General features: G+C 37.0%; 1 protein-coding gene across 1 annotated transcript in view; it reads left to right on the top strand.

The window, feature by feature from the left end:
* The window catches only part of Zip48C (Zinc/iron regulated transporter-related protein 48C), a 231,494-nt gene that overhangs the window by 141,170 nt on the left and 64,344 nt on the right, over positions 1 to 25,980 (top strand). Inside the window, exon 5 of the mRNA XM_089633448.1 lies at positions 24,695 to 24,793. Coding sequence (XP_089489574.1) covers positions 24,695 to 24,793 — 99 coding nt within the window. The remainder of the gene's footprint in view (positions 1 to 24,694; positions 24,794 to 25,980) is intronic.

Raw genomic sequence — 25,980 nt, 5'->3', positions numbered from 1 at the left:
ATCTGGAGATCAATGTGTCTAGGACGTTTGAATCCATCCCTCCCACTGTGGTGTAAGACGATGGATCGAGAGGTCAAAGGGTCTTCCATACCTGGACAAGCCTCCCCCCCACGGATCCGGGCACCCCTATTTAGTCACCAAAAATAGCGAACCGCTCTGAGTGACCCGTGGCAGAGGTGTTGGTTATCTAATGAATGGTTCCCGGGGCGGCGGTAAGCATACCCGTCCCCCAAATTGTGTTATTATTTAATTTAATATAACTTGATTTCGTGAAATTTATCGGCAATTGTTGAAAAACCCCAACAAACAATGATTTATTAATGATTTCGTTTGTAGAATAGTAATGAATGAGTTGCTCGTTGCTGGTCTGATTCTCGTAGAGGTCTCCATTGCACTATCTTCACTGTATTACATCAAGATGTTGATTCCATTATCGTCAGACAAGACAAGAAGCAGCGTGTTTAGTACCGACTCTAACTATTCTATGTTTGTTTAACCATATTGCCCCGTGCACGTGTGCGTATGCGTGTGAACAAATATTCCGAATATTCTCATACCCGAGTGATATATATGCGTGAGATGCGTTCGAAGGGAACCTACACAACGCTGGACACCGGCAAACTCTATGTCCTCACCAGTCGAGAGCAAGCAAGAATGGTAGATATATATATTTTTAATATGAGATCAACACAGGAGGCCCCAAGGAAAATAATTCCCTTCAGGGGAGTTTTTCTTTTTTGGTCATTCTGTGTGGGGGTCTTTTTAGGAAAAGAAGGATAGGATGTTCCGGGAAGGAAAAAGGCACAAGGTAGTTGGGTAGGAATTTGGGGGTCGGTGTGTCCAGGAGTGACGGAAGTATGAATCTGATTTTTTTTTTTACTTCTTGGAAACGTATGATTTTGTATCAGTTGACGTCACAATAATTGTGAATCTCTCTACGATGCTCTGCTGTGGCGCTGCGGAGATGTTGTTTTTTTTCCTTATCAACAGAAGCGTTTTGTAATATCGACCGTTTCCAGAAAAATGTTATTAGATTTGTTTTAATTAACGAAGATTTACACGTATTCGTCAAAAACCAACCATTACGATTCCAGCATTGTTTGAAGCCCTGCTCGTTCGTCGCTCATGCTCCGTTGTAATATCTCTTTCTGATAAACGCTTCGTTTCCTAGAAAGAGGGAGAGGTTACATCGGAGCTATCTGCGGTGCACGCACATTACGCGTTATCTTTTATACACATTCAAAGAGGCAAGAATTAAGACATACGAAGGTACTAGACACTGATTAGATCACAGCTAGAATTGTGATCTACACCGTTTTACCAACCAGACAGGCCAATAAAATTGAATCTGTTTAAGAAAGATTTTTTTTTAATGTTATTTTAGAAATTACATTAAATAGCACCAATGCTCTTTTTATGCTGCATAGTGCTAGAACATCTGTTATGCCGTGTGGTGTCTTGAACAAGTGGTGGTTTCGCCTTAGGCCGAAGTTTTTTTTTTTGAATTTTAAAATTTTGGTTTGATTCTACCAAAAATAATGAAAAAATAATTTTCTTTGGGTACATGGACATGCCAACAACATAGTGAATACTCTTTCGCGGTACTGGGATTGCTTGGAAGTTACTGAAAACTGAGCAACTTTGGAGGAGTATTCTTTGGAGAGACATTCTGGCTAAAATAGGATAAAATGTCTTGAATAATTTCACGCGAGTCCGTCAACATAGGCTTCTGACACTTCTCAGAACTACATAAATATGGAGAAAAAATAGTTTTGCTAATTTATTAAATATCCCTTCAAATTTTTGGTAATCCGGTTAAAGACGGGATTTCAGGCCGTTTCCTGATAAACTTTTGGTAAATTCCTAATATAAAGCGTGTTCATGCACTGCATTTGTCTTTTTTTTTAAATTTTTTATTTTATTTTATTTTATAAAATAGAAACAAACAGTACATGATTTAAAGAGATGAAACAATATACAGGAATAAGATACTTTATGTTGTGTATTTATGATTTGTTTCCTTGTAATGTCTGCTGAGTGGTATGTTTATTCCTTAATTACCAGGTGACTTGTGTAGTTTATAGGTGTGTGTATGACGTGTGTAATGTATGTGAGGGTGTTTGTGTGTGTGTGTGTGTCTGTATGTATGCGCATTGAATACTTTAAATTATTGACATGATACCACGTTTGAATTTGGGCAGTGAATCCGAAAAATGTCAATGTTAGAGTTAAGACAAATATTATTTAGAGTATGAAGAGCTCGGTTAATTGTCGAATTAGATGCTGCATTTGTTTTATAATTTAGCGCGTGGAATAGCACTGTAAGTCGTGTACGTCTCAAAGGTATGTTAAAGTATGTTATGAAGGCCTCAGCACGGGCAAGCCACCCAGTGAGGCCAACATTACTGGAAAACTTTGAAATGTAAAAAAATATTGTACCAAATAAAAAAAATAAAAGTTAATAAGGGACAGAAGTTCAGTACGGACAGTGTCATTGTTTAAAATTCTGTGCATAAATATTGAGTCAGCTACTGCTCGTCTTCGCTGCAAAGTTTCAAATGTACACTCAAAATTATTGTTGAATCTGTAGGTAATATATAATGACGAAATGCTAAAATATTAGTATTTTATCAAGAACCTATTATTTCATTCGTTAAGGCCTGCAATCCCGTTTTTAACCGGAATACCAATTATTTAAAGAGATTTTTTAAAAATAGCAACACTATTTTTTCTCCGTGTAGGTTAACTAACTGCATTGCACGAAATGTGGATACTTTCCACGTGTCGTTCAACAACTCTAAGGACTGGTTGTTTCGGAGTATTTGAACAATTCATCAAATTTCAACGTTCATTTTCCAGTTCTGTGAAAGATTTTTTCAAGTTCTGTTTTAATTTCAGTTTTGTCAAGCAACTAGCCTATAATGATATAATAACAAAACTTGAATAGGACTTTCACAGAACCCGGAAATGAACGTTGAAATTTGATGAATTGTTCAAATTCTCCGAAACAACCCGTCCTAAGCACGAAGTATCCATTAACTATTAGTTACATGTGCCTACATGTAATCTTTTTTTCCATAAATTATATTTTGTATCGCTTTTGCAATATTTTGACAACTAAAATAAATAATTTATTTCTTTATTTATTGACGCCCTATTGGGCTTTTAAGTACATAACAATTACAAATTTCATTTTTAACAACAGTATAAAACAAACAATAGAAAATCGAAATAAAATATAACGATTTCTCATACATTATTTACATTTAAAAAGTGGTGGACTAATTTGGCTTTAAATGTATTGAAGTTTAAATTAAATATGTCAGCGACATCACTTAGTTCATTGCCCAACCTATGTATTCTTTCTAACACAGAATTCGTAGCGAAGTTATGGTTGTAGAATAAAATATTCCGTCTAGTATATTTTGGAGGTATATGCAAAGATAGCAAATTTATAGTGTCAGGGCAGTCTAACCTTGAATGAACAATTTTATATAATAAAAGGAGATCAAATATTTTTCGCCTTTCAGATAATTTCGATAAGTTGACATAATTGATTTCAATAATAGGAATACCAATTTTGAAATTAATAAAACGTAAAAAATTATTTTGAATTTTTTCAATTTGTAAACAATGAGAGTTGAAATGAGGACACAAAATGGTTGAATTGTATTCAACCTGACTTCTAACCAGAGACGTGTATAGTAATTTTATAGTTATTAAAGTCTTTAGCGATTCTGAGAATAAATCCAAGCATTTGTAATCCCTTACTGGTAATGCTATTAATGTGATTCATGAAGCGTAATTTGGAGTCAAAGAAATAATTAAAAAAAAATAGCTTTCTTCGTATACTCTGCCACGCCCATTCACACTTGCATCGGTTTATCTTGTCAGTGGTCCTAGGACGACTTGGCACTGAGAACTGAGCACGTTTCTGAGAGTGTGGAATTTAATAATCAGAAGAGTCGGTGGCAAGAAGGCAGCCTGCTAGCGCCGCCGCCGCTCCAAGTGCTGCACTATGAATGCCTGAATAGAACATGTGAAATATCTTGGGCAATAGTACATATTACCTAGTATGCAGTGGAGTGCACAGAGTTTAGAATCAGGGTAGGCAGTATGAAAAACAGCGAATTCATTGATATATTTTTTTGTTTTTTTATTCATCTTTATTAATCATTCGCATTGGTTATTTGATGTGCCTGTCTCTCTAGGATCTCATGTGTTGAAACCAGGCACAGTTTACAACAACAATACAATATCTCTCCATTTTTTATTTTTTTTAAAGGAAAGACAAACATTCCCGGGTTACGAATAACTTGACAATATTTGAAAATCTCCTACTACCACCACAGTAAGCTAAAAATGTTGCTTGTGTTGTGATGAGGACTTAGCCAGCCGAGGAATTGAACACACTACGCCTGGGTGGGACCCAAACGCGATGTCAACTCGGCCACCGACCGGACCATAGTAATATATACTTGTAATTAGGTTTTAATTTAATCTTTGATGTTTGATGTTTGATCTGTGTTGGCCGACGATCCAAGACTTTTTGTCTGATTTATATTTTACATAATTTGTGTTCTGTCAATTGGCCAGTGGAAGTGCGTTGTATAGCTTTGTTGCAAAGTATCTAAAATTTCTTTGGCCAAAAGTTTTTTTAGCGAAAGGGATAAATATGAGATTATTCCCTTGGATTCTTGTATCATTGTCAAAAACATTTCTGTATTTGAACAGGTATGCTACGAGTATTATGGTTTAGACATAAAGTTGCCTAGTGTCCAAAACACAGATTCGAACAGCTTGTGATCTGTTGTTTACGAATTATCTTTATAATTAGCTTTAAGGATCCGATCAATGGCGGCAGCGTTTGCTCCTCCCCAGGATTATAAAATGAAAGTAAAAACTTACCACCGACAACTCGCTTCATGAAAGTTATCGCTAAGAATGGCTAATCTGCTTATTGTAGCTTGTGTTGGTTGAAATATCAAAAAATAACATATCGTTTATGCACATCACAGGCTAATTACTGGGTACATAAAATGTCCATATTTTTCCCCTAATGAAACAGACAGAAAGTCAACTTTGCCAACATAATAAATTATCTGTTCATATATTTTTTTATTTATTTCTTAAAAGAAAGACAAACATTCCCGGGATACGAATAACCTGACAATATTTGAAAATTTCCTACTACCACCACAGTAAGCGGAAAATGCTGCTTGTGTTGTAAGGGAGGACTAAGCCAGCCGAGGAATAGAACGCACTACGCCTGGGTGGGACCCAAACGCGATGTCAACTCAGCCGCCAACCGGTCAAATGAAGCAGATACTCTGTAATGTGACGTTATAATTTAAAATAAAACTGTATTATACATCTCTGACGAAGCTACGGTTGTAGCGAAACCCGGTCGGCATTAAGTATTAAAAAAATAAAGTGGTGTTTACGAAGTGATTGTTGTATTTTATTAAATAATTATTATTTCATTAGTTATGTTAATTAAAAAAGGGCAAAACAGATGACAATGATTGCTGCATTAGGCAATGGCGGTATGTTATTATTTGTACCCAAAAGGCTAGGCCTTTTTCGGAACACACATACAGACACAAACTAATAGTCACTTTTTATTTAATTTATTTATTATAACCTATAAATGTCATATTACAACTCATTTGTATTATTTCGACCACCATACTGGGCCCATGCCCAGTTTTGCATACTTAGTTCCTGCCTTTAATACCAGTGAGCCGCGATTCGTGTTGATGCTTCGCGCGTATTTTTGAAAATGTAGATTGATTGATCTTGCAATAATTTCATAAATTTTAGTATTACTTACGTAAGTAATGTAGGGTAAGCAATGCTTATGTGCCTATATGGAATGCACGCCTCTGGTGATATGATACCCAGTTGGTGGAATGTCAACCTGTTAGCTCGAAGGCACACGCTCAGGTTAATAATAATTATTATTTTTCGGAGGTTAGTAAATCAGATTACTGATAATGCGGCTTATATGGAAATTGTATTTACGAGAGGGAGATCGCGGAAAATCATATTGCAAAGATTTTAGAATATTTCAATACAATTTTATGTTTTTTAAAATTATATTTATTAAAAAGCTGCTAAAGGTACCATTACTTGCAGCATTACAGCTTGCCTTTTAAAAGCAGCTTCATTAATGCTAAATATGTCGATATCCGAATTGATTCCACTATGGTTTTTTTTAAATACTAAAAAACTGCTAAAGGTACTATTACTGGCAGTATTAATGCTTGCCGTTTAAAAGCAGCTTCATTAATGCTAAATATGTCGATAACCGAATTGATTCCGTTCGTTACAAGTTAGACAAGTTAGTCCTGCAGGTTGAGAGATAAAAAAAAGTTTGTGCTGTCGGTGACAGAATGAATGCTTTCCATGATAGTCGAGTTTCAAACCATCCACGAACCAGTGTGAAGAAATTTGCGAGAAAGAGTGAAGAAAATAATAATGTATATGTATTTGATATTTTAAGGGTTTAGGATTCCTGGGTTGGGTTAGATATGGCCTCTTCCATCTTTCATATTATTGTACCCCTGATCTGTGCTTCTTGGTAGGTTGAGAAAGTTTTTGATGAAAGTTTTAAAATCGTTCCATTAGTTTTATCTACTTTTCCGTCACATAATCCGATCATTGAGAAATGTGGACGTGGCATGACACAAGTTATTGATTATGAATTATTGCTTTTGTCCTATTCTGGTCACGTGTAGTGGCCGAAATCATCCAAATCACGAAATATTATGCTTAAAACAGCAGTCAGCAATTAATTATTAATATCCCATAACCGTAGCTGGAGACACTCCCGCCAAACGCGTGCCTAAAATTTTCCGCGCGAAAACCTTTTGTTGTGGCTAGTTCCGATGTGGAATGATTTGTAGGTTTTTGTGTTTCCTCCTTTTTACAACTTAATTATTTTCATCGCCCAGGTTCACTTATCTTCTTTTAAAAAACACTTGTACACAACATGCTCTAAGGTCCCTAAGTTAGTACAGTGATGACCTCCTTTTTGGAGTTAATATAAAAATAAGCCCATTCACTCGAGTTCCGTTGCTCGCTGTTCCTGTCCACAGTTCACAGTCCGCAGCAGTCTTAGGAATGTCACGTTGTTTGTTTGCTGGTTTGTTTACCGTTTGGTGCCGTAGTCCGTAGTCTAGATTCTAGATCTTACGTTCCCCAGCTATGAGCCGTGGCGATCTACTTGTCGGCCTGAGGATGTCGTCAATTACAAGCCGAGGAATGCTAATCATCCGGCGGAATGAGGCTCACCCTTTTCTCACCTCTTGCCATTAATTCATCTTATTAGTTACAAGTAATGGTACGAACTCTGCATGCAGCGGGTCGCCGGTGATTGCGACTAATGTTATGTGCCAGTGCCTGTGCCTGTTTGTTGATTGAGAAATGCGCAATAATCATTAAATTATTATATTGGCTTCTTGCATTTGGACGGCTGTACGTGATTATGGCCGAGTGCCTCTCACGAGGATTTCAAACTTAATATTCATCCAGTCTTCACTGACGTACCGTGGCCCGAGTACTTCACCCAGAGTAGGGTATATCGGGGAGGGCTTTACAATCATCACTCGGTTTTGCCACCTTTCGTGCAGGATGGACAGTAAGGATTACAATATCGTTATTTTTATATCTTTTGTTCATAGTAAGTACAGTCTGTCTGGCAAACGAGAAATTTGAAATTAATTTATTTCCCAGTTGATATAAAATAGAATGTGGATTGATACCTACTCGGGGCCCAAGTTCACCATTTCCTAGTTTATACTGCTAAGATAACACGCATATAAATGTTGTATGTTCTTTGTTATTTTTTCAGTGTTGTAATACTTTGGCCATTCTACATCTACACAGACATAGGAGAATGCTTGCTGTGGAGTCTCGAGTTGAATCGGTGTCGTCAGACAGTCTGAAGCAAAAACAGTCACCTTGAGAGGCGTCTCTGTATACCCGCCGAAGATATGCAACCGAATCAGCCTTCATATAATTATAATTTCAGTGTTGTTACTTGAAATCAGTTTAATGAAGTCTTGATCGCTTAATCACCCTCGTAGTTTTTAGAACAGCCGTCAAAACTTGAACTCTTCGATCGGTCAGAACTTAGAACAGAGCCACGCAGGTCTCAGTCTCTATCCACGAAGCGGCGAGCAAGAATACCACTGTATAAAAAATGTGGATTTCTGACCACGGCACGGTAAAGAGTATCGCGGAAAGTAAGTGTATTTTTTATAATTTAATTGAACCGTCTGGCGGATTTAAAGTTCACGCCGTACAGCTACAGCCCGCCTTCAAGGCCCAAATAGACGCTATAAATTAATTCGCCGATTCGCCGGCAAGACGATCCCACTTAATAAAAAGCGAAGTATATTTGGATAGTGGCTTCGCCGGTTTTGGAGGTTTTTTCTATGTAGAAAACAGCGTGCTTGTACGAGAGACTCAGCGTTTCCGTATGGGGCTAGAGTGACGAAGGCGGAAATAAACGGAGAACGGGAAAAAAATGGCGCGCCAGACAGCGAGGCCCCATTGGGTGCCGATTGCCACTGCCGACACTGCGGCAACCAGCCAGCTACCAGACGCAGCCTTATGCCTTGAGTACACTGTGCAGTTTCTGCTTCAGGTCTCTCTTCTCGCATCCAGCGTTCCTCTCCCTACTGGCTTCAAGGACAGTTTCCCAGGCGCCAGGATGAATAGCATTATATTCTGTCCGTGTACATATTCTCGCTCGCTCTAGTCCACTGGTAAAGAGCACATTCGAGTGAAATTCAATGCGCCGTATTCTAGGAACACAAACATTCGTCTTCTCGTGCAGAATCCAAACTGCAGTGATTAATTGCACCGCTTTGGGGTCATTGATACGGATGTTGGCCGGCGCGCTGCATGCGGGGAAAGAAGTTCCAATCCACATGGAAATATTTGGAGGTGATAATTGGGAAACAATGGTGGACGTGTCGTGTAAGGGGGACACGGAATGCATCCATAATGTCCCACAACAGACAACAGCCGTGGCAGTAACAGTGTGACAGTGTGGCAGTGTGCTGTAGCTACAAACTGGCACGAGGAATTGTTGTCATTATTATTGCGAGACGATATTTACACTTTTTATAGCCCGCCGCACAAAGGAATCCATTTCTTGAGAACTTGAATAATAACTGACGAATGCTAATCGTAGAGAGTAGACAAATATTTCTCCATTATGAGATTAGAGATACTTTCTATTGTGCACGTACCTATTGCTAACTCGTTGAATTTTAAAGTCAGTTATTTTTCTGAAGCATCGATACTTCAACGTATCAATTTTAAAAATGGATGTTTTAATACTGTTTAGTGGAATATTTCGAGTAACTATAGATTTGTATTTAGATAAGTATGGTGCGAACGTTCATCTACTAAACATATTGATACACTGATCGAAACTACTGGGGCCAAGAGTTGTCCCAACTGCTCCCAACCATCTGGTGCCATTGAGATATGTTGTGAGACTAAAGGTTGTGGGGAGGGGATGGAGATGGGGAAATGGAGGTGGGGAAGTATCTAGCTATTCAGAGCAGGTCTCCAAACACGGCTAAAGCAATTTCAAGAAACCTTTCAATTCCTCATACGATACTTATACGGTGATACTGAGGGTATCTTCCTCAAATGAACTTTATATTATTTTACTGGGTAAATTGAGACATCTGCTAGCCAGCCTATATTTGAAAATTATGCTACCCCCTCTACTACCTACGGCAGGAGAAGGGGTCAGAACAATTTACGGGGCGCCGTAATTACGCGGCTGTCATCTGTCAAAGTGACAGATCCCATACAAAGAAATTATATTCGACGGCAGTTTCCCAAACGATCTAACCCCCTTTCCTTAGGAAGATTATAGCGTAGTGTGTCACCCTAACATATAATACGTATATGCCACGCCAAAATTATGCGTGCATTATATAGCGTAATGTGTCTAAACCTTTACTTTATGCTTGTAGACAAATTTCTAAAATTGATTTCACGCATCTTCAAATAATATCTGTTGTAAATTTTGATTTGAGAAGGAAAGTGGTTATATGTATATAAAACAAAACAAAAAACTGTTTTATATTATAATGTTAAGGAGAGAGAGGGTAAAATGTAGAAGTAATATAAGTATCCATATCATAGACGGTGTCCGGAAACTCCTTTGCATTTCGATTTTTTTTTGTAATTTTTTTAAAAAACTTTTGGTGCCGGTCTACGCTTGGAATAAACTGCTGACATTAACCCTCTAGCTTCTAATTTTTCAAATTTAACCTAAAAAATTCCAACTTTGCAATCGATTTACTCGAAAACGAAAACTCATATCAAAAAAGTTATACTACCACTCAAATCGACTCTAAATGTGATGTTGATTCATCAGTTTTCGGCTTGTATCACGAGCTTTCGGACACCGTGTATATGTGTTCTTTTATGGATGAGTTATGAGTTGAAAAGGGATGGTTAGATTAGAAAATTCGCTCGGAAAAAAATGTAAACCAATTTAAGAGTGTATCTCCATATACATATAATGTATGTGTTCTCAATGTGCAAACGGTGTTTTTATTACACATTGTAAGAATATTGTATCTTTAACTGGGCTCCGAAAAAACTTGTAACGTTGGATTTTCCGCAGACTGAAATTTCGATCTTGAAAAACTTAGGTTATTTTTGACACATTATTCTTTAATTGAATGTTACCGCGTGAATTTAATAAGAATTCAAGTAAGTTATGTTTTTTAATAACACAAATGTTTTATGTAAACAGATATCAACGTTTTCATTGCGTAAACAATTAATTCTAAATCACATTTTTGTTGCCGTTATATTCTGGGAATTCTTATTTTTATTGTATAAACGAGATAAGTGAGGTGAAAGTTTTCTAGCAGATTCCCTAAATAACTGTGAGGTGACAGTTATCTAGCAGATTCCCTAAACAAAGGGAATATGTTGGAGTTAACGACGTTTGGAGTAAAAATATGTTTGTTTTTAATAAACACTTTTTTCATGTTTTAATTCAAATATTCCAATTTATAAATACCAAAGTCTATTTCAAATACAAAAATCTAAAAAGTAATTTGTTTAGTTTCTTAAAATGGTATTTGTTTTAAAGACATCTTCAGAAAGGTGAAATATATAGCACATTTAAAGTACCTTAGAACTATTCCGAAATTCCATGAGAAATTTCAAAAGTATACAACAGTTAAACAACCCTCTCTGGCAGTGTAAACAATTTCGGAATAGTTCTAAGGTACTTTAAATGTGCTATATATTTCACTAGTAATGTTTTCATATACACGGTCGTTTATCGATTGAATAAAATTTTCTCCATGTTTTTTAATAAGACAGTTAATGTTTAAGACAGATAAGTTTAATGAATGACGATGTACTGCGCCGAACAGCGTGTTATTCTAGACGGCCTTGCTTACATTTTTTTTTAATTTTCTGTTTAATTTTTGAATGCCTCTCGAGGATTCATTCCTAGGTCGAAATTAAAATAAATTAATCGTTAGCTGAATATGAATATGGCGTAATTAATCGGCCATTTTAAGAATACGACAAATTAAAATAAAACATGTCGTCATACAACAAACAAACAAACATGGTGTTGTTGTTTTTGTTTTGGAATGTTCTCACCTAAGTAAGAGGAAATCTCCGGGCGTATTTCAACTTAGGGATGCTGTGTGAGGAGCATTTTAAAGGCAAGTCAAAATTAATCATGAATAATTTTGTTGAAAGTATGAAACGTAAAAGCCGACAAATCATTTCACGGTCGAGACACTAAGTCTTTCCCTTTCACGAGTCATGTTGCAAATGTCAAAGTGTATACATTTTGGGCACACTTTTTGGTGTCCCTTGTTGTGTACTGTTATTTAATGGATCATTGATATCGGAGCACCTTAGACTGAAATAGATTCGCAACATCTATTGATGTTATTTTTTTTAGTATCATTATTTCCACTTACAGTACAATTTTCTCATTTTGACACTCTCTCATCATCTGGGAACATAATTATACAAAACGTCTTAAGGCTACTTAAAGAGGAATTAAATACATCCACCGTTTCAGAAATTTCTTTCATCAGCACCATTCCTCGTGTCATTCATTCTATGTTATGCTAGAATATCTATTCTGCCGTGTGGTATCTACTCCAGAGCGATACTGTATAATTCCACTCGAGCGTGCCGCAAATATATCTAATATGTATTATTTTGAATTAATTAATAATGAATCAAATAGAATTTTCTTGCGCAGCCGGGATTTTGCTAGTCGAAAGCCTCACCCAGGACCACGGAGGACGTCAAGATAGGGACATGTACCAAAGAGCTTCCTCGCTCTCTGACCACATGTCATGGATAATGACTACATATATTCTTCGTGACTTTCGCGTCTTTGCGGTGAGATTGACATCGAATGAGGTTCGATATCGCCTCTGGTGTGCGCTCCGGTTCGACCAGACTGGGTCCATCAACTTTCAAACATTTCAAAGCGGCTAATCTCCGCGTGTGACATCATGAGTGGACCGCGGGTACTGGACTGGTGCTGCGGGCTGCCGCTGGTATTTGGCCATACAAGGGTTTCTCCGACTATTTTGACCGTGTATGGCTGCTATTTGTGGTTGTGTGATTCATAAATCAATGTATATTGAAATTATCACTTCCTTAAAGCTTGCGAACTTATTACTATCAACTTTATTATTATTTATGCAATAATATAAACATAATTGATAACGGAGTAATGATTCTTTTTTTTACATTCACTCCACACGGGAGACAAATAATTTCTCTCAGGACCTACGTCTTCTTTGGGGATGCTGTGTGGCCAATATCCGCTCTCCAAATGTGTAAAATATAGTAATATTTAATTTTTATATTTATAAAGATATTATATTTTAATTTAAAGATATACCCCCATATAAACTATGCTCTTGTTTATGGGGTGTTATGTATGTATTTATTTATTAGCTGTACCCTGCCACGCGTTTCTGGGCTCAGTCTGTCTGAAAAAATAGCGCGTGTTGCTTTTACGTCAAAAAGATGGCGCTGTTTAAAACAACATGTTTTTACTTGTCACAGGAAACGTCTATATAATATAGAATGCAACGTTGTATCAAAATTTCAAATAATCGGAGATTTAGAACAAATGAACATTAAGGACGGGTTGTTTCGGAGAATTTTAACAATTCATCAAATTCAATTTCAACGGGTTTTGTGAAAGACCTATTCAAGTTTTGTTATTATAGCCATAACTAAACCACCAATAATAACAGAACTTGAAAAAAACTTTCACAGAACTTGAAAATCAACTTTGAAATTTGATGAATTTGTTCAAATTCTCTGAAACAATCAAACCATCCCGACATATTTATTTATTTACATAATTATGCAAAATCTGTTTTTTTTTGTCCAAGCCATTTATTATTATTCTTGTAGTTTCGTTAATATATGGGAAATCTAATAAAAATCGTTTTTCTATACTTTTTTAATTATAAAATACGATTTCAAATCACGTTCCAAGCCGCGTGTGAAAGTGTTGTTTTATAAATAAATTATAATATGCTAATCAAAGAAAGCTTTACGTTTATCGAATAATAATATTTTTCTTTTTACATATTAAAAATGTTATCTCGTAATTATTGTTGATAAGCACTTGATTGAAGTAATCACCCATCAAAATATATTGTGGTTCTGCGTGTTCATAATCATAAGTTCACACTTATTCGTTACTATAATATTACAAAGCATTAAGCTGTAATAATATTTGGTAACCTAACCTAATCTTACTAAAAGTTTTCGAAATGTGTCCGGATCGAAGTAGCAAAAGTCTAAGGAAAGGTCACAGAATTTGAACAATTCATCATATTTGGAAGTTGATTTTCAAGGTCTGTGAAGGTTCTTTTCAAGTTCCGTTATTCTATCACTATGCTGGATAGTTGTTTCATAAAACTGAAATAATAAAATAACTTTAGGCGATGCACCACGTAGTGTAATATTTTAAATCGAGCCACTATCAATAACACCCCTTACGCAGATGGAGATAAGGTTTAAATTAAATATTTATTTTTTTTCCGATCATTTTATAAATAACTTTATTTGCCACATTATCCAATAAAACCATAACCGAAAATGGGTTCGTAAGTAGGACATTTTGAACTTTAAAGCAGTTTTCATAGGCCTTATACATAATTTTTTTCTGGCCTTATAAAAAGGCTTATCTAAAAAATACTCGATTATTTCAAAGGCTAAGATGTATTCTACTTGCAGTATTTAATTAAAGCATCTGAAAAATTTCTAGGCGACCAAATTTTCAAACCAAAAACACATGATCTTGAATTACTACGTAGTGCATCGCCTTGATAGAACCTTCACAGAACTTTGAAAATCACGTTTGAAATTTGATGAATTGTTCAAATTCTGTAAAACAACCCGGTCATAACTGCTATCGCATCTTTATTCTTACATAACATTTTGAACTTTTGAGGTTAGGTTTGGTTTTCATAATATTCTTGTAAAATACATTACCTACTACTTGACATTAATACGATAAGTAACCTAAATTATTCCGGTTGATAAGTAAGAAACTGTTTTTACCGGCCTGAGCATAAAACAGATAAATAAGTTTTTTAGACTTCAGAGATGCGCCATTCATAAAATTTAAAAGTGGAATCTAAAGTTTTATTTAGCCCAAGCGATGTCAATTTTGTTTTTCATACATTTTTCGAAGCATTAAGATCAAAATCGCATCGCAAATTATTCTAAAAATGATAATATTAGAATGCTCGCATGTTCTCCAAACACCCATCGGCGTTTCACCGGTTAAATTTTTCTTTTATTTCAAATATTTTTTTAAGTAGCATAGTATTCATAATAATTTAGCTAGATGACAATAATTTACGTAACACGTATTTTCGCTCGTTCTAAAATATATTTTATGCGATTAAAAAAATGTTCGGTTTTTAATAAGTGAATAGTTAAATTAATAGTGAAGTTAATATATTGAAAAAAATCGGTCGTTTCGTATCCACCGACGACGATGTTCGAACGGTTTAAATATTAAATCAAATCCGAAATTCACAGGTGGTGTTAAATGTAAACATGATGGTGACGAGGTCCGCTGGTCGGCTGGCCTGCTGGTTTCTTCCTCGGTGGGGGGCACAAGGTCGGTATGTGGTGTGTGTGGAGCTCGGAGGAGTGGGGGAGCCCTGGGGCGGTCTGAGAGCCGCCGAGCAGTCTCACGGTGCGCCCCCCTCCCTGGCCTGTGAGTGTTGTCTCTTCCGTCTTGAGCCCCCTTGTAATACCAGTGGTTAGGGTTGGCAAATTAATAACGCTACTTGGCTGCCGGCGAAACGGTATTAATACGTTATTTTTTTTATTTACTGAATTACAATCACACTTTTGCACGTATTTATGTTTTCTGTTATTGTACAGTTCCTGTAGTCTTATTCTATTAGGGACTATGTCCACTAAAATCCCTTTTCCCGTATTTGTACCAAACTGTTTACCAAACTAAATATTTGTATTTAGGATTTTTGTGTTGAATAATTCGTATAACTCCTTATTATTTACCATATTTTAGAGATCTTATGTTAAAACACCCTTATTTCGTATATAGTTTAAGTTTTTTTATACGTAATTATGCGTTATTTATATTAGCGCCGCGACGGAATAGAACGATTTATTTTTTATTTTTTTTATAATTTTTTTTTTATAATATTGATTACATTTTATGATTTTGACTGTCCAACTAGGAAGGATTCCCGTTTCAGGACAGTCAAATTTACAGGTTTCAAGTTATCCTAGACGAGTACAGGATTTAAGACTAGCTAAAATAAGTATGTTAAAACGAAGATACATAAAAAGATACATAAAAAAAGATACATAAAGGCGTTCGTGATTTCAAATTACATTTTTTAGTATCATTTCAGAATCAGTCCTGCCTAGATCCAACAAACATTTTGTCATTCGATTTCGATCATTTAATTTTATTTGACATTCGATTATTTTATGATGATGGCCAAAGTAAATAAAAACTAACAAGCGAACAAACTATACGTATAACAGGTAAACTACATGCATAAGTTTGTATGTCTGCCTCTGTAAAAACTGGTGTAGGTAGAACACGATGACGTGTTACGAATTATTGTACAACTAAGCTAAATTATCATTTAAAAACCCACCCCTTACACATCATATGCAATAGACAAATACGTCCATCTTTTTTACACTAACCCCACATGTGGCCATGAGGTAAATAATTTTTCAGGGCCTGTGCCATCTTTGAGGATGCTGTTTAGGGGGTCTTTTTAAGGAAAGGGAGGAGAAAAAGTGTTGGGAAGCAAAAGGGTTTGAGGAGTATGTAGGAATCAAGAGGTCAGTGTGTCCAGCAGTGACAGATGAACAGCTGCGGCGCAAGGCGATGGGTCAAATGAGACCAGCTGTAGAGGTCAAAGGGTCTCCAAACCAGCCTTTCCCGGTCTGGCATGCCACACAGCTGGTGCGCAGGCGCATCCTGGGCACACTTCACCCAATGAACCCGGGCACCCCTGCTAAAACACCAAACGTAGCGAACCAATTGTGTACAAATACAAACTGGTGTAGGTAGAACACGATGACGTGTTACGAATTATTGTACAACTAAGCTAAATTATCATTTAAAAACCCACCCCTTACACATCATATGCAATAGACAAATACGTCCATCTTTTTTACACTAACCCCACATGTGGCCATGAGGTAAATAATTTTTCAGGGCCTGTGCCATCTTTGAGGATGCTGTTTAGGGGGTCTTTTTAAGGAAAGGGAGGAGAAAAAGTGTTGGGAAGCAAAAGGGTTTGAGGAGTATGTAGGAATCAAGAGGTCAGTGTGTCCAGCAGTGACAGGTGAACAGCTGCGGCGCAAGGCGATGGGTCAAATGAGACCAGCTGTAGAGGTCAAAGGGTCTCCAAACCAGCCTTTCCCGGTCTGGCATGCCACACAGCTGGTGCGCAGGCGCATCCTGGGCACACTTCACCCAATGAACCCGGGCACCCCTGCTAAAACACCAAACGTAGCGAACCAATTGTGGTGACCTATGGCAGAGGTGTTGGTTATCTGTTAAATAGATCCCGGAGCTGTAGTACCCAAACCCGCCTCTCAAATTGAGTATCTGTAAATAAAATAGGCTAATTTAATAATATATACTTGGATACATAGGTATCGGTATTTTAGCGGTATCCAGTACATCCCTAGTCTGCGTCCCGTCGCCTACAACTTTTGAAAGTCAAATATGAATGTTTTTTCCCCGTGTTTTTGCCGATATCTCCTTCAGCTTCGGCGGCTAATTGCCTCGCAGCAAACAGTGCACAACTATCGTTGTTACTTCATACAAATTACCTAAACGATCGTCGATCCAACGAGCTAGACAAATGGGCGAGAACATACAATACGTATTATGTTAGTTTTATCCGTATTATATCATGCTTGGCAGTAATGGGTGGAACTGAACGAATATAGACGAAGTTAGACTCAAATGCAGCAGAATTGACATGCCCGGTGTGCATTTACTAAAACCATGTATGACCGTATTATGTCGGAATGAGTTCATGATGAATGTGAAATGTTTCTAAAGCCAAGGTATTTGAATGAGAGAGTAGGTACGAAAATAGTGTGCAATATAGTTGTGAATGATGAATACTTGAAGCAGGTGGATATGAGTTTGTGTATTCGGGAAGTATGTTTGCGAGAGATGGAAAGGTTGACAGAGATATCGAAAGAAGGGTAAATGCAGGAATCTCTTTTAATGGGGTATCGAACGCGGCTGGCGCTAACAAAAATGTCCAAAGAAGCGAAGTTAGCAGTCCACAATGGGGTGTTGGTACCTACCCTGATGTATGACAGTGAGGCATGGAACTGGCAGAGGAAGGACGAAAGTAGACTGAATGCTGTAGAAATGAGATCCCTGAGGCATATGTGTGGTGAAACCATGTATGATCATGTGATAAATGTGGAGATTCGCAAAGAATGCAAGGCAGGTGTAAGTTGAATGAAGAAATGAGTGTGAGGAGAATATTTGACGCGAGTAAGAATGGTAGAATAAGTGGGGATCGAGGAAGATATAGCACAGTCAAGTTAACCAGATAGATTGGAGTCGGGCCATGTTAATAGTTGGAATAATAAAATAATATTTATGAGTGTGAATGAGGCAAGGAGTGTGTGCCAAGATCGAGTTGTTTGGCGGTCTCTCCTCTCTGCCTATCCCTGGAAACGGCGTGATGGTTAGTTAGTTAGTTTTATAATGACAGGTCGATGTAAGCGTAAGTGTAAGTCCGTGGTTTGAACGAAGTGCGAATGTTTGGGGAATATGGGACCCACAATTGAATGGAAGATGTCGATGACGCCAATGGAGGCCATGGCACGGCCAAGTTAATCAAATCCTATAATGCCATAAACATGTTTTTGGATATTGTCAACAACAAAATTACGTCATTTTCATTTAAATACATTACTGAAAACTATTTTATACGCTCTCTTTCTTTTATTTATGAACCGGTTTTTTGCTTTGATTGTGCAATATTGTATCCACACGCAAATCCCAAAATAAGGGTGTTTGTAATAATTTATTCTCAAACACTCTCTTACAATGTATTAGATACTGCACATAGATGGTTAGACTAAACAGATAATAATTACATTTATTATTTGTAATCCAATTATGGTGTTCATTGTTCATGCGTATTGCGACATGTTCATACAGAGAGGCATTCGATGTATGAGTTCTGATCAATAGTCTTCACTGCTGTAAGTTTTTTTGATCATTTTTTCATCGGGATGCTACTATTTTAGCCTTTTCTGTGATTTGACCGCTAAATAACATATCCTAGTTACATTATGAGAAATTTAGAAACAAAACAACCTCCGATACGAGAAGACACCATATAAAGAATAACATATAAAATCTCTATTTCGACCTTAAGTATTAAGGTTGTTCGTGTCATTTGATCATGAAGAAGACGGCCTAAATTTATTAATTACTTATTTGACCGATCGGTGGCTGAGTTGACATCGCGTTTGGGTACCACCCAGGCGTAGTGTATTCAATTCCTCGGCTAGCTAAGTCCTCCGTCTCAACACAAGTAACATTTTCCGCTTATTGTGGTGGTAGTAGGAGATATTCAAATATTGTCAGTTATTCGTAACTCGGGGACATTTGTCTTTCTTTTTAAAATTTATTTATTTTAAATTTTTTGTTTAAATGAACACTCGGAACCTGGTTTTTTGATGGCTTAGCTTGGGGCGTTTTAAAATTCTTTAATTGATTTTGTGATCAGTTGACAACTAGTGTCATGACTATTGTGGCAGGGCTATTAAATGGAATCATGTTTGAAACACTCAATGAGACAGTGTGGAATTGTGATAAGTTGAGGGTTTTTTTTAACGTTTTTTGAAATGTCTCCCTGTACGTTTCAAAATGATATCAGATGACCCTAAATCATTTCCCCGTGAATGGGACAGTCCACTCCTGGCCGCCTTTGATCGCGGTAAGGAGAGACACGGCGCTCGCAGGATGCCATCCATCATACATTAATCATTGCTTAAGAGTCCGCAATTGTAAGTTCCAGACTTGTGTGTACAATGTACATATGTACACTTTACATTCCACTGTACCTATTTCGTCTGGCCTCTTTTGCTGTATGCATTTCTATTGGTAATTAAATTATTTTATTTAGATACACTCAAAGGAAATGCAATTACAAGTTTAGAAAAGAGGCCGGTGGAAGTTCAACATTGTAACATGGAAGTTAGCAGAAGCCAAACTAAAGACTGAATCATGACCTCAATAGTAACTGAATGTCGAAATTTAAATTGCGGACCCTGGTCCAAAAACAGGGAAAACAACAGGTAACTGTCCAATATTGGAAGATAATGGATGTTGTTATATTGTGTTGAGGAATTAGAACACGATTATAATAATGCAATATTATTTCTTGGACCAATCCGGTTGACAATTGTTTTAAGAGTGACAGACAGAGATTGTGGATACAAATACAATAATTTATTATAGATGAGTATATAATCATTGTATTGCGTATGTACACAATATAGAATTACACCAGTTATACCAACATTATATTAATATAGGCACGTACTTAAACAACATAGATTATAGTTGTACCAACAGATGTAAACATCATTATAAATGAAATATTTACCATGACTCAATAATTAAACTGAAAGCTATTAGAGACCACACGGGAGTCTTGACCTTAAAAGAAAACAGTTGGCCGGAATAGAAACGGCCCAACCCAGAAAACAAGAACAGGAAGATGTCCACCAATGGAAGATAATGTAATGTTAAACATCGCTATGCTGGAAAGGTTTCCCATTATTTATAGTGGCGATTATTAGAGACCACACAAGTGTCATGACCTCAAAAGTAATTATGGACACCATAGAACGTAAGAACAGGAAGGAATCTAGCGATGGAAAACATCGTTATGATGGAAATGTAAAGTTCCATGTTTGTACTAACTAACTAACGAACCATCACGCCGTTTCCCGCAGGGGTTGGCAGAGAGGGCGGACCGCCAAACAATTCTCAAACAGAATCAACTGAACTATACCAATAAACACTTCATATATATATATATGTAACTATACCAAAAAACACTTCATATATATCAAAAAAAATCTTACTTATTTTAAAATTATTAAAAAAAAAAAAATTATACTGCATGATATATGTTCATAATTAAATTCATTTGTAACTTTGATGTAATATTAATTTTCTTATAATTAAATTATACATAATATGTAAATGAAATCCTCAGCACGGAAGATCCCAGTGAGGATATCATTATATCTATTTATTACACAAAAAAGATAATAAAACACTTATTATTATTATTATTATTCTGTATTGGCACATACTCCTTGCCTCATTCACATTTATAAATCGTCTCCAATCGTACTCTTCTGTTATTCTGACTCTACATAGCCCGTCTCAAGTATATGCTCGATCGTGCCGTGTGCGCCCGTCCCCGACTCCTTCTACCATTAACATTTGCGTCATATATTCTCCTTGCACTCCTTTCTTCATTCATTCTCTACATGCCCAAACCATCTGAACAATCCTTTCTTAATCTCATTTATCACGATCAGCCATGCATTCTTTGCGGATCTCCACATTTCTCCACGTTTCAACACCCATTCGTCTCAAGGATCTCATTTCTACTGCATCCAGTAAAATTTCATCCTTCCATGCCAGTTCCATGCCTCACTACCATACATCAGAGTAGGTACCAGAACTTAATTGCGGATTGCTAGCTTCGCTTCTTTGGGTAGTTGTTTGTTAGCGCCAACCGCGTTCTGTCCTCCATTGATGGAGTTATCTGTAATAACCTTTCTTTCAATATCTCTATCAGCCTTCCCATGTCTTACGGCTTGCCAGATCGGAAGTTGGATCTATAATGATTGAGTAAACGTTTGGTAAATAGCGGATGCTGCCGGTGCAAACTCGATCCGGCATTCCGACCGCATATTTTTGAATTAGTGACCCACATACCACGCTTATACTGGATACTCTCACATGCCGATATACCTCACATATACACCAGAGGCCGTGGACCAGTGACTGAGGCAGCCAACAGCTAACATGGTATTTGAGTATGTCATCGTGTGATTATTTATCATTTATTCAGTCCCCAAATTAAGAAGCATGAATCAACTCATTAAGTAGTAAAAAGTTGAGGGCTTAATATCAAATTATCGAATAACCACACACATCTTTGAAAATAAGTATTTTTCACAGTAGTTCCACATAGGAGGCCCTGATGAAAATAATTCCCCTCAGAGCCTATTTCAACTTTCGGGTTGCTGTGTGCAGGCTCTTTTTTAAGGAAAGGAAGTAGAGGAAGTTATGGGAAGAGAAAAGGTATGGGGGTAGGTAGGAATCTGGGGGTCAGCGTGTTCAGAAGTGACGGACGTATGAATCCATCCCTCTCACAGCGGTGCAAGGCAATCGGTCGAGAGAGTCCTGCTGGAGAGGTCAAAAGTTCTCATTCAAATAGTGTCTCTCGATCCGACCTGCCACGCATTTGGTGGGCAGACCCATATATTGCCAAGACCCCGAAAAACCTCACCTCATGAACCCGGGCTCCCCTGCTAAGACGCTAAAGGCTGCGAATCACTTGGGGTGACCTCCGCCTCCCAAATTTGTATTAAGTATAGAGGAGCGTATTATAATAATTAGTATTTTATTATAATATGATTGTGAGGCGTGCAATATGCACCTTATTAGACACACATATTATGATAAATTGACAGTATAAATTAAAATTCAAAAAACAAACAAAAATCCCAAAAGCAAATGAACATCAATAATTTACACGATTTTACATGATTTTAGGTCGAAACTATCGTGAAAAGGCTGCAATCTCTAAATAGTATAAAATAAAGTCGCTATCCGGGTCTGTCTGTTTGTGTGCTTTGTTTTTCTAAACTACGCAACGGATTTTGATATGGTTTTCACCATCATTTAGAAAATTTCTTCCAGAAGGTTTACATGTATAATACATGCATATTATATGTAAAGAAAGTAGAGAAAAGTCAAAGTCGTAAAAATATATTTTCGGGCACTACATTATTAACGCTGGCTAAACCTTAGACATCAAAATAATCTACTACGGAATTGTACATCTTAAAAATGCCTTAGAAAAGTCGGCAATGGTTTATGTCTCGTAAGGATAACCCCCAGCAACGTGGGGTAAGCGTTAGCTAGTTCTTGATAAATGTGATTGATACACAATGTAATAAATTACTTATTTATGTTGAGAAAAATTAATAGCCAATCTTAGTATAATTCTTAAACAAAAATAATAAAATGCCAATTGGCTGCCGCCATTGATCCAATCTCCAAAGCTCAGAAACTTATTATAAAGATTATCCTCAAACTACCGATCACAAGCAGCTCGGATGAAATCTTTAGGAAAATCTGTGTTATGGACATTAGGCAACTTTATGCCAAAAACATACTAGCATACCTCTTCAAACACAAAACTGCTTTTGACAATGTCCAAACTGCTCGTTACACTAGAACCAAAGGACATAACCTCTTACTTAAAACAACTTTTGGCCAAAGAAATTTTAGATATTTTGCAACGATGTTATATAATGCTCTTCCACTAGCCATTAGACTGAACACATTTTTTTAAAATATAAAACAGACACCAAGTCTTGGATCATTAGCCAAGAAAGATCCAAGATTATTTTTTTATAAAAATTCCTTTAAAAGTATGTACTCCAAGTAGATGCTGATTAACCAATTTATCATTTATTATTATTATTTTTTATCATTTTCACATTGTCATTTAATGTAATGAAATATTATATGTATCAAAAAATATGTAAACACTAATTTATGTATCCAATACGTCAGTCTCGACACAGGTATATCCTAGTGAGACAGACATCGAAAAACACCTGTAAAAAAACTTTATATTGATAATAAAAATAAAAAGTGTGACATTTAAGTGATTTTTTCGGTTACAAAATATGTTGGGGAGGGTGGAGGGTAATATAGGATTAGGATAAAGGGCGGAAGTAGATGGGAAGGTAGATTGAGTGATATAGTTTGAGTGCTATTGTGTAATTATTTTTCGTTATATGTTCCGTATAGTCGAGTTAAAAATGTCCCTACAAATGAATTAATGAATAAAGGAATTCTGTTTAGAGTTGATCTTGGGAAAAGGGAGATGAAAAGTAAGTGACCATTCTGCTGTAGCGAATTGTAATATGGAATGATAGACGATGAGGATGATCAGGACTATCAACCAAGTTGTTTAAATGACATTACGGAATCCGCTACATTTCTTCAGCAAGTTCACGTCTGTGGGTATATTGAAGAACTTTTGAAATTTTTAAATTAGTTAGTTACCACACTTACTAGTTTTACTTAGTTGTCTTCCGGTCATCACTCTTTATCAAATGTGCATCTTAGAGCAGTTAATTTGGGATTTAGTTTATTGTGGAAACGCAGCGCTGGATGATTTGTTTGGAAGTTGCTTGGTGCATTTCATTGCAATATTATACAAATGTTTATAAATGCGCTGCTTGATTTCTTTGGAAATGTTTTTCTCGTGTGATAAATAAATTTAACCCAATTTCTCTAATTTGGTTTTTTAATTCATTCAGTATCATCGGATTGAACTTACGACATAGAACTTATGACGGCCTCCGTGGTCGAGGGTCAATGCTCTCGACTAGCAATCCTGAGGCCGCGGGTTCAAATCCCGGCGTGCGAAAGTAAATTTTATTTGGTTGATTTGTGTTATTTCACATTTTAATCATTTAAAATAATATAAAATATATTTGCGGCACGTTTCAGAGTGAAAGATACTCTCAGTATCGCCCTGGTAAAAAACCACCATTCAGAATTGAAATGTTGCTTCAAATGGCTTTAACAGTGTTTGGTGACCAGACCAGATCCACTACCTTCAGCATCACAACATACCCTAAAGGGAGTGACATATTCTCACTGGCTCCGGACAGTTAGGACTTTTGCGCGAGAATCGCATATAAAAAATAATACAAAAATAGTGCCAACTTATTTTTTTTTAAATATCGTTGTTTTCATCAATTTTGTTTGCAGTTTTTGATTATTTTCCTAACGTTTTTGTTAACTTTTTTACAGAAATCTGGCGATTGGCATAGGTATTCAGAACTTCCCCGAGGGGTTGGCCGTCAGTTTACCCCTGCAGGCCGCCGGTTTCTCCGTTTGGAGAAGTCTTTGGTAAGTTGCCTTTCTTTAATTCTTCCTTCCAGCTGTGGTACAATTCGAGACTCGTTATTTATATCAATTTGGGAGCGGGTTTGGTACCGCCGCCCCAGGAACCATTTATTGGATAACCAACACCTCTGACATAGATCAGCCCAAGTGGTTCGCTACGTTTGGTTATTTAGCAGGGGTGGTGTCTGGTGTCTTCTTGATGCGGATGCCCACCAGCTGCGTGGCGTGCTGGATCCAAATAGGCTGGTTTGGGGAGACTCCTTGACGCAGCGGGAAGGACAGATCATTCGTCCGTCACTCCTGGACATACTGATCCCTAGATTTTTACCTACCCCTCATACCTTTTTCCTTCCCAGAACTTCCTCTCCTTCATTTCATTAAAAAGACCCTCCACACAGCATCTCCAAAGATATCATAGGCCCTGAGGGAAATTATTTTCCTGTGTGGGGTTAGTGTAAAAAAAAAATATCGTGAACCAGCACAGGTGATACTGCTGAATCCTGTGTAATTTATGTGCAGAAACTAGTACATGTACTTGAAGTGGTGAGCCAGCACAGATGATTCTGAACCTGTGTAATTTATGTGCAGAAACTAGTTCATGTACTTGAAGCGGTGAGCCAGCACAGATGATTCTGAACCTGTGTAATTTATGTGCAGAAACTAATACATGTACTTCAAGCGGTGAGCCAGCACAGATGATTCTGAACCTGTGTAATTTATGTGCAGAAACTAATACATGTACTTCAAGCGGTGAGCCAGCACAGATGATTCTGAACCTGTGTAATTTATGTGCAGAAACTAGTACATGTACTTGAAGCGGTGAGCCAGCACAGATGATTCTGAACCTGTGTAATTTGTGTGCAGAAACTAGTACATGTACTTGAAGTGGTGAGCCAGCACAGATGATTCTGAACCTGTGTAATTTATGTGCAGAAACTAGTTCATGTACTTGAAGCGGTGAGCCAGCACAGATGATTCTGAACCTGTGTAATTTATGTGCAGAAACTAATACATGTACTTCAAGCGGTGAGCCAGCACAGATGATTCTGAACCTGTGTAATTTATGTGCAGAAACTAGTACATGTACTTGAAGCGGTGAGCCAGCACAGATGATTCTGAACCTGTGTAATTTATGTGCAGAAACTAGTACATGTACTTGAAGTGGTGAGCCAGCACAGATGATTCTGAAC

Source organism: Hesperophylax consimilis, chromosome 7 (genome assembly GCF_061612785.1).
Source record: "Hesperophylax consimilis isolate HC1 chromosome 7, BYU_Hcon_1.0, whole genome shotgun sequence".
NCBI lineage: Eukaryota > Metazoa > Arthropoda > Insecta > Trichoptera > Limnephilidae > Hesperophylax > Hesperophylax consimilis.
The sequence above is the reverse complement of the archived record's forward strand: the minus strand, read 5'-3'. Positions and strand labels throughout refer to the sequence as shown.